General features: G+C 32.9%; 1 protein-coding gene across 1 annotated transcript; it reads right to left on the minus strand.

Moving 5' to 3' along the window:
• Positions 1–4,532: 4,532 nt before the first annotated feature.
• LOC110644115 (subtilisin-like protease SBT3.9) lies at positions 4,533–10,511 on the minus strand. Its single transcript, XM_021796740.2, has 11 exons — positions 10,210–10,511; positions 10,001–10,092; positions 9,025–9,122; positions 8,766–8,921; positions 8,576–8,687; positions 7,679–8,222; positions 6,664–6,761; positions 6,297–6,536; positions 6,053–6,167; positions 5,764–5,980; positions 4,533–5,690 (listed from the first exon to the last, which is right to left on the minus strand). The coding sequence occupies exons 1-11, from the start codon at positions 10,297–10,299 to the stop codon at positions 5,122–5,124; spliced, it is 2,331 nt and encodes a 776-aa protein (XP_021652432.2). The 5' UTR covers positions 10,300–10,511; the 3' UTR covers positions 4,533–5,121.
• Positions 10,512–15,768: the final 5,257 nt, after the last annotated feature.

Below are 15,768 nucleotides of genomic sequence, written 5' to 3' on the forward strand. Positions count from 1 at the left end.
TATGTTGTTGGCTATGGACAGGACGAGTAGACACGGCTTAAGATCTTCGCTGGGACCCGGTCCTTCGAGGTAGACACGGCTTGAGTTCTTCGCTGGGACCCTGATTTAGTTTATTGAGCAAAAGTTCGGCTTGAGTTCTTCGCTGGCACAGGTTGGATTAAGAGGGCTGTATAGGGGATCAGCTCCCATATATGTATTGTTTGACCTTATTGGGTGTGTGAGTGCTCCAGATTACCTTTTTGCTATTATGATGTGAAAATATTGACGTTGTTGCATTTCACTCCACAAGGTGCATTAGCTTTAGATAGCTATAGAGATTATGGTTAAAATTGTTATTTTACTCTCTGAGTCGAATGCTCACTCCTGTTCATTATTTTTCCAGGCTACAGGAGGATTATTGTTGTGGTTAACCTGTTTTTCTTCTTCGCAGGTCATTTATTAATGTTTGTGTAATTCTATTAACTCATAGAATTTCCGCATGTGTTAGAAATATTTATTTGATTTGGGTCTGTCTTTTGATTCTCTAAAGCTTTAATTCAAGTTATTTATTGATAAATTTTGATATATTGTTTAGGTGAGTCGGGACAGCTTTCTTCCTCCACCCAGCCACCGCAGTAACCTTTAAAGTGTTGTGAGTAGATATTTATTTTATTTATAATTTTAATATTATTATATTTCTGGCATACTCATGCATTACTTATACTTATATTTATGTAGTTAAATATTAGGCATGCCCTGCTTTGTATTTATACTTGATGATATTACTTTGGTTGCATAATCTGGAGCTGTGGGTGTGTATATGGTGTATATGAATATAGATAGGACAGACAAATCGGCTTGAGCTAGTTTCGGTTGGGGCCCGGTCCTTTTTTTTTTTTTTTAGGAAGTCGGGGTGAGTACTGCTTTGAGTTAATCTCGCTGACCCTCGCATATGGATTATTAAGCGAAAGTCCGACTCGAATTGATCTCGCTGGCAGGCCTTGGATTAAGAGAGCTAGGTTGAGGGATTAGCTCTCTATATATGTATGTGTGAGTATGGATTTGACACGGGTGCGTGAGTGCTCCAGATTACCTTTAATGTGATCTAATATAATTTGTATGACTTATATGAAGATGATGCATTTTATTTCTAATGATGCATTAGAATTAGATAGTTATAGAGTTTTATATGTAAAATAAATATTTACTATTTCAGTTGAACACTCACTCTTGTTCACCATTTTTTCAGGCTACAAGAGGAGTTATTTTTCAGAGTAACATGCTTTCTTCATCGCAGGTTTAACATCAGTTATTTATTTGTTTTATTATTTTTTAAATTTAAAATCTAGAACTCCGTCTATGTTAAAAGTAGTATGGGCCTTGTCACGACCCAACCTATGGGCCGGACCAGCACTAGGACCTAAGCCAGCCTAAAGCTCCCGAGGCCCGTAGTAAGCCTAACTATTTCTCAACCCATTAGTAGGCCCATAATTTAGGCCCAATATGCATATAAAATAATTTAAATTAAACTGTTATAATTTTATTTCGGGCTAACTTAGTTCAGTAATTATCAGAAACTAAAATTAGGGGAGGGCAGCTCAACCCTATTACATCATTTACAAATTATTTAAAACTCATAAAAATTTTTCATTTATTAATACAAAAACTTAAATTCACACAGTCCCTGACAGGATTAATACTACTACTAGTACATGCGGAGTCCTAAATTACAAATTTGGAAAATAATAATACAATTAAGTAATCTTTTCATAACCTGAGAGGAAAGGGACAGGTTATTCTGAAAAATGTCTCCTCCTGTAGCCTGGAAAAATATGGTGAACAGGAGTGAGCGTTCAACTCAGAGAGTAAAATATCAATTTTAACCATAATCTCTATAACTATCTAATCTAATGCACCCTGTAGAGTGAAATGCAACATCAGCAATATTTTCACAGCATAACAGCAAAAAGGTAATTTGGAGCACTCACGCACCCAGTAATGTCAAATCATAAATATATGGGAGTTGATATCCTATACAGCTCTCTTAAATCCAACTTGTGCCAGCGAAGAACTCAGCTCGGACTTCCACTTAATAACCAAATCGGGGTCCCAGCGAAGAACTCAAGCCGTGTCTACCCCGAAGGACCAGGTCCCAGCGAAGATCTCAAGCCGTGTCTACCCGTCCTATCCATAGCCAACACCACATCACACGCACGCCAACGCACGCACACTGCTCCAAATTACCACAACAACATCCATAGCACTTTAACAGTTATGAATGCAACATAAATCGTGCCTAAAGTTTAACTACATAGATATATGCATATAAGTGATGCATGGGCATGCTTGAACATATAATAATATCGAAATTACAATTAAAATTAATATTTTACTCACAGTACACCGATGACTATTGTCACTGGATGCGTAAAAATAGCTGACCTCGATCACTTAATAATTAAATTATAAATTTATTAGTACTAAGTTAAGATAAAACTCTAAAGAGGCAATAGACAGCCTAATTCAAGCTGAAAATCCGGCAGAGTTTCCCCTATACCTAGGACCTACCCAACCTGTAAAAAGGCTTAAATAACACTTCTAAATTCAACTCATATCTCATTATCATTATATGGCCCCTCCTGGGCCCTCCAAACCAAGCCATACTCAAAACCTTAAAAATTACGTTTTAGTCCCTATAATTGATATTTTGTAAAAATCTACTCAAATAAGATCTAAAAATTTTAAAATTTTGCCCCGCGGTCCTTAATAATATTATAAGTCTATTGTAAAATGAATTGTAATTTTCTAATCACCCATGAATATTTTATTCAAGAATATTACTCAATTTCATAAGTTTCCAACAACTAACATATTCTTAATTCAACCCCATTCAATATTCACATATTTAAACCTCCATCCTCAAGCTTCAGCCAATCATATAAAATTTAAATATCTTAATTTCAAATAATCTTATATGCCCATATGCTAAAAATCTAACTAAAATCCATTTATATTTTTCAAAAATATTCTATAATCACTCAAAAATTCAACAAATACCATAGAATATCTCCAAATAATTTTACTTTCATCATATATTTTTCTTAGAATTTTTCTCCAATTTTTCCTGTTTACGAAATACTGTATTTATGCTCTACAAATAGAAATAATGAAAATAGTCTTATCCGAAGTTTATCTGTATCTCAAAAATTCCAAAAATTTATGAGGAAGCCTCTGGAAGTTGAATCATCTCCAAAGCCCACCGAAGCCACCGCCGGAACCACCGCGTACGGTGGCCAGCCACCGGTCGCCAGCGACATTTGCCGGATTTGATCATACCATCATGTTCCTCCCCTCTTCCTCAGTCCATATGTGGTCTCGGATCGTTGATCCAACGGTCGGATCGTCCTAGATCTGACGAAAAAGCTTGAAAACCCGAAACTTCTCTCCTCCATATCTCACTCATCCGACCTCCATTTGCTACAAAATTAGTATCAAAAGAAAGCTCTCGGAACAAGCTTTCCAACGCCACCTGAATCGCCTCGATCGGACGTCGGATGAAGCCGATCATACGGAAAGCCACGCCATCAGGCGCGTTTTCTCTCTCTTCTCCCTCTCTTGCCGCCGTTTCTGGTGGTTCTGGCCATCGCTGGAGGGTCGCCGGAGAAGGAAAGAAGAAGAAGAGAGGGGAGGAGAGGAGAGAAGAGAAATTTTTTTTGGGGGGGGGGTCCTCCTCCCAATTTTTGACCCCTTTTTTTTTTTTTTTTTAAGTTGGCAGTGACAGTGTAAATCCACTATCACACGCCAAAGTCCCATCTTTTTTTTTTTTTTTCTGGTTGTTACAGGCCTTGTTGGTGACTATATTAATTTAAGTTTTTTATATAAATAAATGAAATTTTTATGATATTTATATAGTTTATAATTGATTGATTCAGGATTGAGCTGTACTCCCCTGGTTTTAAATTTTAATAGTTATAGGGTTGAGTTGACCTGAATAAAAATATAATATAATATTTTATCTTATTTTATTTGTATGATGAGCCTCAATTTTGGGCCTTGATTATAGATGTGGGATTAGTAAGGCTTACTACGAGCCTTGTGGGTTTTATACCAGTTCAGGTCCTAGTGTCGGTTCGGCTCGTAGGTTCGGGTCGTGACATTTTAATTGTGACTAATTTAAGTAAATAGAATAAAACTAACACTAATATTAAAATTTTAATAAAATTAACTAAAATTTTAAATAAAATTAAAAGGTGCTTAGAATTTTTTTATTAATTAGTTATAAAATTAAAAGCAGTTATTGCAAGAAAATTGATAAAATTATGAAGTGCTTCAATTGCATACCAATTGAACTTCTCGGGGAAGGACCTACAGGTCCCAAAATGAAAACAAACTGGGATGGAGATGAAGATGGAAATGAGAATGCAAAAAGGAGTCATAAAAGAGAATAATTGAAAGAGAACTTGCAAATCTTTGTAAATTTTTTAATTTTCTGAATTACCAAAAAGCTTTCACAAGCTAACTAATTCCATACATTCAGAGGAGTGTTTGCGAGCTTCTGCACTTGTTCATCTTGAATCTCTCACTCTCATGGACTCATCTTTGCATAACCTTCTCTTGTGAGAAGAATATGTCTTCCTTCACTTGCAAACTGCTGCAGACCCAGCCACAGTTTGGCTCGGGCCCAGAACTAGACTGGTCTAACTTAGAAATGGAATCAGACCGGAGCTGTCGGATCAGAATCATCTCCATCCCTCTTAAAATGGACTGGGTGGTTTCAATCTGGTTTGAACCGATATTTTTCTTTTTTTTTTTTTCAACTGAATCAAGCCGAAACCGGTGAAACCCTGCAGTTCAGTATAAAATCCTTGATTCCACGGACTGGAAGCGGCCCGTGGCTAGGACTTGCCTGATGCTTGTAAATGGTAATGCTTCACTTGATTCCGATGGCACTGACTATACTAATTATATGGAACTTCTAAAGAAGCACATAAACAAATCAAGACTTCCTATCAAAATTCAAATAGACTAAATTGTTATGTATATGGACACAGTTAATAAGAATCCCAAACAACATTTCATTTCATTATGAGGAATGTAACAGGACATTATTCTCGAAATTTAACATAGTTATTCACATCTGCATCATGTTTCTGCGTAGAAATCATCAATTACAGGTCTAACTATCAAAGGTATTCTCACTACATGGAAGCCATCTTTCCAGAAAAGGTTTCCAAATGAGTATCTTCCTTGAACCTTTAATAGGGAACAAAAAGTTACCTTGAACTCGAGCTTCTTTATTGAAGAATTAAATGACAAAATTGATGGCTTAACTCTCACGTAAATGCCAGGTGGAGATTGAACATGAACAAAGTAGACAGACGCAACATGACCAACATTTGTGACTGTTCTTGAAACGGTTAGCTTGTTCTTCAGCTCAGGAACGGTGATGGAAGGTAGATTAAGATTTGCAAGGGACTTGGTTGATTTCTGGCATACAGTTTGAGACTGGGTCATTAAGCTGATGGCAGAATTATTGTAGCCCATGGAACAAAGAAAACGGACGTAATCTGAGATCCCCAGGTCATATATAAGACCAGGATTCAAGGCTTTGTTAGGATCAACATGACCACCTCCATAATCAAATGGATCAGCTTGCTTGTGTGGAGCTCCCTCAGCAATAATATTTTGACCATATTCATCCATCACAGAAGCTGAATGAGAGAATCAATTATGCAAACCACTTCTTAGAGTAACTAAAAGACAATTAAAAGTTTGGCTTCTTACCTGTTGTGATCAGTGCAGACTTGATTGCAGCAGGGCTCCATGTTGGATGAATAGCTTTAAGAAGCGCTACAATACCAGATATGTGGGGGCAAGCCATGGATGTTCCTGATTCGATTTTGAAGTTTAGTGATGTTACTTTATTGTTCATATCAGACATTACAGGTGAAGCAGGGGACCAAGAGGCCAAGATATTAACCCCAGGAGCAGCAATGTCAGGCTGCACAAAACACAAAAATACGTTAAATCTAAGCGCCATAAAAACAAAAACTCTCAACAAGAATATTAATACCTTTAACACAATGGGGGAGAGGGAACTAGGTCCTCGAGAGGAGAAGAATGCAACTTCTGGTGATATCTGCTTCCCAACGGCTGTTTTTGTGAAGCTAAATTTGACAATAGGATTTCTGTCTCATGAAAAGTTTCATTAGATAATATTGAATTTTTGGTAAATCTCATAACATTATACATGTGTTGTTGCTGTTGTTTAGTTATCTATTTAAATAAGCCACAAACTAAAAATATATAGAAGTTACCTGCTTGCCTCCATGTATGCAAGAAGATATGTTGCAATTGCAAAATCCACTTGGACAGAGGGGATATCCAAGGATAAAATAACATCCTTATCAGGAAACTGTGCAAAGATAAGACCAACACCTTGAACATCCAACACAGTTCTTCTAGCAGTGGTACCTGACCTCTGTGACCAAGATTGAAAACACACAATTACTTTTCCTCTCGCTAAAGTGGCATTCAGTGTTCCTGGTTCACAGCTTCTGTTAAATGCAAACCCTATCAGTACATGCATTTGCTTATAAGAGTTGGCTATCAGTACATGCATTTGCTTATAAGAGTTGGAGAATATCATACGTAATTTATACCATGAAAAAGCACAAAACCTACCTCGCGCTGTCAGCATCAGCATCAGAAGCTGCTATGTCTTCTCCATTCACGAGAGGGTGAAACTCGTCTAAATTATTCCCTGTATACAAAGCCTGACCCTGGTTGAGGAAATAAAATTTATTTCTACGTTTATGAGGCATAACGTTATAAATGACATTTACTGAAAAAAGATGTTATGCAAATCAATCCAGTTCAAGAATCATATTAACATCCCCTTTGAGGCTTTGGCCCAACTCATCTTCTTTCAAAACATATGGTATTCGACTTACTTCCCACAGCAAGAAACCATTTAATCATTTCTTAATCGAAAGAAGAAGCCTATGGTAGGTCTGTGACATGGATCTTAAACGGTGAAAATAGAAATGGACAAACTAAGCATGCCCTTGAGCCATGCTTTTGAAACAAATACCACGTGTAATACTTTTGCACTAGATTATCTGGCATTTTCATCTTTTTGCATACTATGAGTTGTGATTCTCTGGTAGAAATTGTTAACATCCTAATCATGTGTCAAAAGAGAAAGCACCTTAGCCAATTAAAGTCAAAAACTCATGTAGATGATGACTTTCACCATGGTGATGTCTTACAGTATAAGAAATTGTCAGTTGTGCTAATGAAAGTAGCTAACTTTGAATTCAGCAAGGAAGGCCTATAACTTTTAGAAACAGTAATCAACTACCGACTAGAGTTGGCTCAGTTGGTACACATGGAATTACTTCCACTTGGTCATTGGGTTTGACTACTGGAAGCAATGCTACTCATTCAGAAGTTTCATGTGCATGTTGTGCAAGAAAAGTAAACTATCATAACCCTTGTCACATATGGTGTGATGAAATTTTTTCATTACAATTTTGGGCACCAATCCAGTTGACAAACCAACCCTTTCACACTTCATTTTCTCTATTGTACAATAAATGTCACTGCATTTTGTTATATGATCTAGATAATCCATGCTTAGGCATGCAAATATGAACATAGCAGAAGTTGGCATCTTGAAAAGAAATTTAGTACGTACCACAACAGTTTGATTGTTACCTAGGGTGATTCTAGTGGGAAAAGCTCGATCAATGGTGCTTGCTGCAACAGTAATCACCCATGGAGCTGTGTTTATGACAGTCTGAGGATAGGGACCAGAATTCCCTGCAGAGCATACTACGGTAATTCCTTTAGCAACAGCATGGAAGGAACCTATAGCTACTGGATCCTCAACATAAGTAGCAAGCGGAGGCGTTGAGCCAATAGATACAGAAAGCACATCGACACCATCAAAGACTGCATCATCAAATGCAGCAAGAACATCAGCTGAGCTGCAGCCACCAGTAGCCCAACAAACTTTGTAGACAGCTAACCAAGCTGATGGAGCACCCCCTCTTGCCAATCCTTGAGCTAGTCCCACAAAACTTGCATTTTCCACTACAACACCAGTTGCAGTAGATGACGTGTGAGTTCCATGACCTCCAGCATCTCGAGGAGACAAGAACTCAGCCCAATCGCTTGTATTTATCTTTCCAAATTCAGCTTCATAACCTTTAATATACCAACGTGCACCAATAATTTTCCTGTTCCAAAGTGGAGAGTAAATTTGTACCTGCCTACTTCAACTCGCTGAAATACAGTTCATATAAAGAAGAAAAAAGACTGAAAATTTTGAAATCATTGGAGACTGTAAATATGTTGATCATGTACTTGTATCAGTCATCATTTGTATTAATGGTTAGAGTTTTGGAGTTTTTAAGTTCACTAAAGTGAACATGGGTGCGTTGCCATATCTTCTTATATAAATTTGACAACATAGTTTTAACACGCATCTTGATCACATAAAAATTCTCCTCAGGTCAAAACAATGGATAAGTATAAAGAACATTGAAACACGTACAGATTAAAAATATGAGTAGAGCTTAAGTGGCTAAACCTATTGCAATGAGAGTGATTAAATTGTTCTCCTTCCTGGCATATCCCTTTCCAACGTAATGGCACCTCTCTGATACCCTCATCTACGAAGCTTTTTGATTCCGGCCATATACCTACACCCAAAAGGAAAGAAAGTGAGAACAAATTCAAGTAAATGGTCTAAATCAACAAGCCTAAGATTCCACACCAACCAGTATCCAGAACACCAATTATGGACCCAACCCCAAAATGACTCTTTGAAAGGATTCCATTCTCTAGATGAGACTTTACGTGCAGAAAATCCCAACTTCTAGTTGTATGTGGAGTAAGAATCTTATTTTGAATTACGCCAACAATTCCAGGGAAATCTGCACCAGTATATCATTATATAGAATATTAACTACAAAAACTAGTTAGAAGTCACAGATTGTACTGGGAAAATGAGTTCTCAGTTCACCAACATTATAACACCTGCAATAAGCTTTGCTTGTGACTTGGTTAAAACTGCAGCAAATCCTGAAAATCCATGCTTGTAGCTGTACAAAATTGATTCCTTTGCAGCTTCTTTGCTGTTAAAGTCCAAAAATCACAGGATGTTACTCTGCGTTTATAGCTATAATATTAAAATCTCACATAACTTCACCCTTTAATGAAAATATGTTTAAAATTTCAATAGCCAAAAATAATGAGACAAACTTAATGTGAAATTGCATCAAGCTCAATCAGAACAAGGCCAAAGCATTTCCTTACTAACACCCACTATTTTTTTTCCACTACTACAATCACCTTGGTTAAAACAATAGATTCTCATCTACCTACATATATGCTAGGACTTTGAATCACCATAATCATTTATATGTTTACTAAAAAGAAATGTGGCTCAACGAGGAAGCAGCAGGAAGCATAAGCATACAAATTCAAGCAAGCCTACCAAACAATTGCATTTAGAATAGACTATTGGAAAAAATAAAATAAAAAGATTAGTATAGTAATTAGCTCACAAGGTATTTAAACATGTACAAAGTGAGAAAGGTCTTAATAACCCATTTCTGTAAGTACCAGAATTATATGCTTCATTGGGTAAAACAGACTAAATACATAATTATTTAAGAATATATAGCCATTGAGCTTATAGCCCAGTGGTTGTGTAACTGCCGGTGCCTAATAGTACATGAAGTTAGGATTGAAAATTTGGCAATCACCCCTTTAAGAACATCTAGCGTGTCAAAAAAAGAATATATTGAAGATATACAAATCAGACTAATCTGTGTAATAGTACAGATAGGGATTCATTTGAAGGTATAACAGGAAGCAAATAGGAAAAAAATGATTCAATTCATATCAATAATAAAGTAAATACTGAGAGAACTGAAACAGATAATTGTGATCATTCTTTTAGGAAAAAAAGAAAAGAAAAGAAAAGAAAAGAAAAAGCAAGAAATCAAACCTTCCAAGAATATCTGATAGAAAAGCATGGTGGGACTCCTGAACCAGCTCAGGCTCATCATGGCGTCTGTCTCCCAAATAAACAATGTAAACCTGCAAAGAACAAAGATATTAAAAAAAACCACTCCAAGAACAGAAACCTTAGTACAAGTTATCAATCAAGAAACGCTAAAAAACTAAAGCATGTAAAGAAAAGTAAAGAAAACACACATTGCTTTTAGCAAGAGTTTCAAGGGACCAAGTTTGCAGCAGAGCAAGAACAAGAATAAGAACAATCCCATAGCTCCAAAAAGAAGCCATTAGAGTGAAAGCCAGAAACACCAAAAAAACAGATTATAAAAGGCGCCATTTTTATCTAGTGATGCGATCGGGTGTATCATTTGAGTGGAGGTTGGGGCCACAGCAAAAATACACCAACTCGGCTAAGCGTCACTCACTGTTCCTAGCATTACTGAAAAAATTCTGATTAGTATTATGACTGCCAATAAATTTAAAGGGATGGGATTGATCAGTGTAGTCTTTTCATGCGGCAAGCATATAGGAGACCCGGAGGAAATGGTTGACCTTGGATTATTCACTATTGGGTCCCAGCAATAACAAATTACCACACCAAGTGGGTCTAGTGTAGTCACCATGGATTGGTCAAGTGCTCATGGAATCAACAGTCTGTGAGGGCTCACAGTAAAATTGGCAACTTTAGTATTATTTATCTTGAACATATTTGATTCGTATAAAAAAATATATTTATAAAAATTTAATAAAATAATATAGTCTTTTATCTACTTAAAATATAATTTAAAATATAATTTAAAATAAATGAATATGTCCTAGATAGAGATACCTTACTTTTTTTATTTATTTTAAATAATTTTTTAATTTATAAGTCAAACTAAAATACTAATTTATATATAATTTTTTATTATAAATTAAATTAAATACACTCTTACTTTTAAAAAAAATAATATTTATTTATTTATTTAAAAAGTTATCTTAAGTTAAAATTAAAATTTTAATAAAATAGAGCAGTAGCGAGACAAGATTTAAACAAAAACTCATTTCATCGTTATTTTCAAAAGCAGTTGCACGTATTTTCAATTTTTTTTAGTTTATTTAATTTTTAATAAATATTAAAATTCGAGAGCTCAAGATTTTAGAATAATTTTATTGTCATAGCTCATTGGTAGATTATTTTTTATTATAATAAAACGATATATTGAATGTCAATAATATATGTCAATATAAAATTTTAAGTCTTAATATAAAATTAAATAGAAAAATAAAAATGCTAAATAAGTTCTTATTCTTATCATAATTCGAAATTTTTATCATATTCTATATATATGGCTTCATTTAAGGATTTTTAATCTTAGTTTTAATCAGATTAAAAATAAATAAATTATTTATATTGAAATTTAAAATTAAAAAAATTAAAAAATTGTGATTTAATATATATATATAATTTTTTTAAATTAAGTTTTTTTTTCGCCCCTCTTACACTTTACAAAAAAATTAATTCTTTTAAGATTCGTAACTGTGAAGGCGAATGCATATGAAACATAATGGATCAATTGACCCACTACCTTGCCAATATATATAAATGAAAATTTTCATAAAAAATATTAATGAATATATTCAAAGATTAACAATAAAAATAATAATTCATATAATTTTTTTCTTTTTATATTGATATAAATATCATTAAATAAAAAAATATATTAAAAAATTTTCCATATTTATATGAAATTTTATGTTAATTGAAATTAAAAAAAAAAATAAAAATTTTCTTAATAGTATATATTTAGAGGAAGACTTAATTGTTCACTTTAATGTTACCTTTCTTTTTTCTCATTTTCATATTTACAAGAATTACATTTTTTTTTATTTTTTTTTAAATTTTTTATTTCATTTGATTTTTCACATTTTTAATTAGGTTTAAATTATACATGAATTTCTCACTGAGCTAAAACTTAGATTTAATTTTTAGAGAAAGTATTATTAGGAATAACATCAACAACCAGAGACAAAATCATAAAGTTTAGTCAATAGGGTCAAAAAAAAAATTATATTACTCAATTTAAATAAAAAATATTACATAGAATAATAATTAGTTAGTGAGAGAAAAAATAATAATGCAGGTAAATTTTTATATGTAACAAGATTATAGTAAAATCCAAATGAAAATAATTTAATAAAATAATAAATTAAAGTTGACACTTTTTTCATAAAGAGTGATGGGTAGCTTGACATAAATATTTCCTAGAGTTAATAAATTTAGCATACAAAAAGCAAAGCATGGGACATGTAAAATGCATGAATTTATTATTAGCTTTAAAAAGGTACTATACTTTTCTAGACTGCAATTTATCAAATCTTTTTTAGTTGGGCAAAGGAATTAAAAAGAATCCTTTAGGGTTGCATATCAAATTTATCCTTCAAAATTAATCATTGAGGCATATTGATAACAGGAAAAAAAAAATATATTTATATTTAATTTATTATGAATTTAAGATACAAATATTTAAATTTTGCCTATTTTATATATAAATATCATTTTACATATTGTATTTTTTTGAGCTCGTAATAAATCAAATTTATATAAGAATTTTTCATTGATAATATTATATTATATGGTTTATTTTCTAACTTTTTACCAACTCTTTATTTTCTAACTATTTATAAAAAATTTCATTGATAATATTATTTAATTTGAAACCTCACATTATAGATAAATAAATTTTAATTTAATGATATTAAGATTTTTTATAATGTGAGGTTTCAAATTAAAACTCTAATAAATCAAATCAATAAACAAAGTTTTTAGTCAGAACTAAATTAAATATGAAATTCTGTAAAAAAAATAATTTGTTTCATTAGAATAGTATCAAAAAACATAATTAAATTGAGTTAGTTAACACATTATATTACTCGGATTTGACTCCATTTAAAATTTTGATATTCAACATTTTAACTTGAACTTGATTAAATTCAAGAAACTCTATTTGTTACAATACTCAAAATATTCAATTTTTTTATTTACTTCCATATTAAATTATATTTAATGTAAAATATTAAATATTTTAAATTATTATTTGGCAAAAAGCCATTTTATGCCCTAATAATTATTTTTATAGTCAAATAAGTTTTTATCAATTTAATCGATCTATTTAAGTTTACGTGAATCGAAAATTCGCTTTCATAAGCCCTCATTTGACATTGTGTGTATTCTATTAAACGTGAATTTAGTATGTTCAGTGTCACTGGGTCGTTTAGTGCCTGAAGCTCCTCTTCCAGCATGAGATATGCCTAAGAGCACTAAATTCGTAATGAGTATGCAGAATGGCATTAACAATGCACAATACTTATATTTTCAATCATTTATCTTTTATTGATAGAATTAAATTGCATAGTTGCAATCGATCGTGTCGATGATAATGACGAAGCCATACCCATAATCAATGCAAAGTTTCTTCACTTTACCAGAAATTCGGAGTTTCAAAATGAAGGAGCGGAAGCATAAAAAACACAAGTTTATACCATTGAATTCAAAAATTTTTACCTAGGGCCGCATACATCATGCAAGATTTATTTTTATCTATTTGATTTCAATGATAAACAACATATTAAAACTATTTTAATATATTTTTGGATCTGTATTTGCCATTTAAGATTTTAAAATTAATCAGATTAATTTTAGAACCCTAGATTAAATCAAGAATAAATACACTAATCTCTTGATGCACTACAGCATATTTGTACTTTTGGAATGCGTCTTTAGGACACCAGATGTTGTCCCTTTAGCTTGTCCACACCAAGTTCACCTATGGCAGCCCTTGAACAGCTTCTAAAGCTTTTTCTCTTAATTAGAAAATCAAGTTTTGCCTTTTAAGAGATTAAAGATGTAAACAGGATACTAGAAACAATTTCTAGTATTTTTAATTCAAGAGATTATTTGCTAATATCTTGAAATAGATGAGAGATGAAGAAGAAGTAAAGGGAAAGGAGCCTTTGGGTGGCGGCACAAAGAGGAGCAGCAGCTTATGTTATTTTTCTTTTCATAACAACACTTAAATAGCTAGGTCACCACTTAAAACCCTTGTCACATGTCACCTTCTGATTGGCTCTAGGTTTAATTAACCCAATCACATTGTGCCAAGTGTCAAATCTATATTTAATCTTAATTTTAATCATCTTACATGATTAAAAGACATTTGGCAAGCTTATGTGTAGTGCCATATGTCACTATCTCATGGTGCCACATGTCACCATGTGAAATGACCAAAATATCCCTGTGTCTTAATTTTGAGTTCTCAATCCAAAATAATTATTTCTCTTCTTCTAATCAATTTATTTCAAATATAAATCAATTAATTAATCTTTATTAATTAATTTCTCATTAATTAAATTCATATTTAAATACTTTAAATATAAATTTAACTTATACTATACATCCAATAACCTAGATTTGGTTTCAAGTCATGCTAGGGACTTTGCAATCTAATTGCAAACCAAACCTATTTAATTAATCAATTAAACTCTTTAATTAATTAATTAATTCATATTTAATTTGGTGATTACTTGTTGATGTCCCAAAATATGTCCAAGAGGGGGGTGAATTGGACTTTAAAAATAATTTTCGGTTCTTGCTCAAAACCTTTGAAAATTGCAGCTTGGTTCAACCTAATTTTCTAATATGAGATATAAACAATACAGCTCAATTGATAAGTTGATTCAAGGTTGAGTCATAGGCTATCGGTATACTGATCTTACAGAATATATTGGTGTATGGGAAAATTTTCAGTAATCTGATTATGTTCAAAACACAGCAAACAGAGCAGTACACCAGATATACTAACTGATAGCAAATCAAACAACAAGCAGATCAAATCAGATATCAGCAGATTCAGTAGTAAACCAATTTTCTTAGTTTGCAGCAAGGTTAACAGCAAATAGCATCAACTTTCATATCAGCAAAAGCATATCAATCATAAAGTTAAAATGCATAAATGTAGAGAGCAAGGGTTGAGAAAATGAACACTGAAATTTTATAGTGGTTCGGCTCAACTAGCCTACATCCACTCTCTCAAAGATCCCACTTTGAGTCTTCACTTCACTATTCTTCTCTTTTAAAGGCAAGAGACAAAAAGCCTTTTACAAATCTTCTCACCAAAACTTTTACAAGTAGCTTCACACTTCTACCAAGTGTAATCTCAAACACTTTTCACAATCAAGCTTTAATAGGTGCTTGAATGACCTCTCATAAATGATAATAAAGTGTTTAAAACTCAATCTCACTCAATACAACAGAATCTATAAAGAAGAGATGAGTAGGTAAGCCAATGATGAGCAATAAAAACACTTTGAGCACTTTGAATGAAAGCTTTTATGATTTTGAAAAGTAGAGATACTTTCATTAAGTGCAAAATGGCCAAAGGTAGCTTTGGAACGTTTTTGACTGTTTGAGAACTCATTTGAACGTTACAATTACGAATTTCAAGAAAATAGCCGTTATTTTGTCGTTTTCTGCGATATTGTGCAGAGATGAGACAGTTAGCATACTGGAAAAAATAGTACACTAGTTAGCATACTAAAATAAGTAGCAAACCAGTTAGCATACCAGAAAAACTTTTCTGCATAACTTTCAAAACTGTAAAACTTTACATCAAATCATAGTCAAATACTTTTAGACCAATAATGATAATTAAAAGAAAAATCTTTTGAGGGATTGAAAATAAGTATCATTGACTTCTACTCCTCAATTCTTTTCACAAG

Source organism: Hevea brasiliensis, unplaced genomic scaffold, assembly GCF_030052815.1.
Source record: "Hevea brasiliensis isolate MT/VB/25A 57/8 unplaced genomic scaffold, ASM3005281v1 Scaf1, whole genome shotgun sequence".
Lineage (NCBI taxonomy): Eukaryota > Viridiplantae > Streptophyta > Magnoliopsida > Malpighiales > Euphorbiaceae > Hevea > Hevea brasiliensis.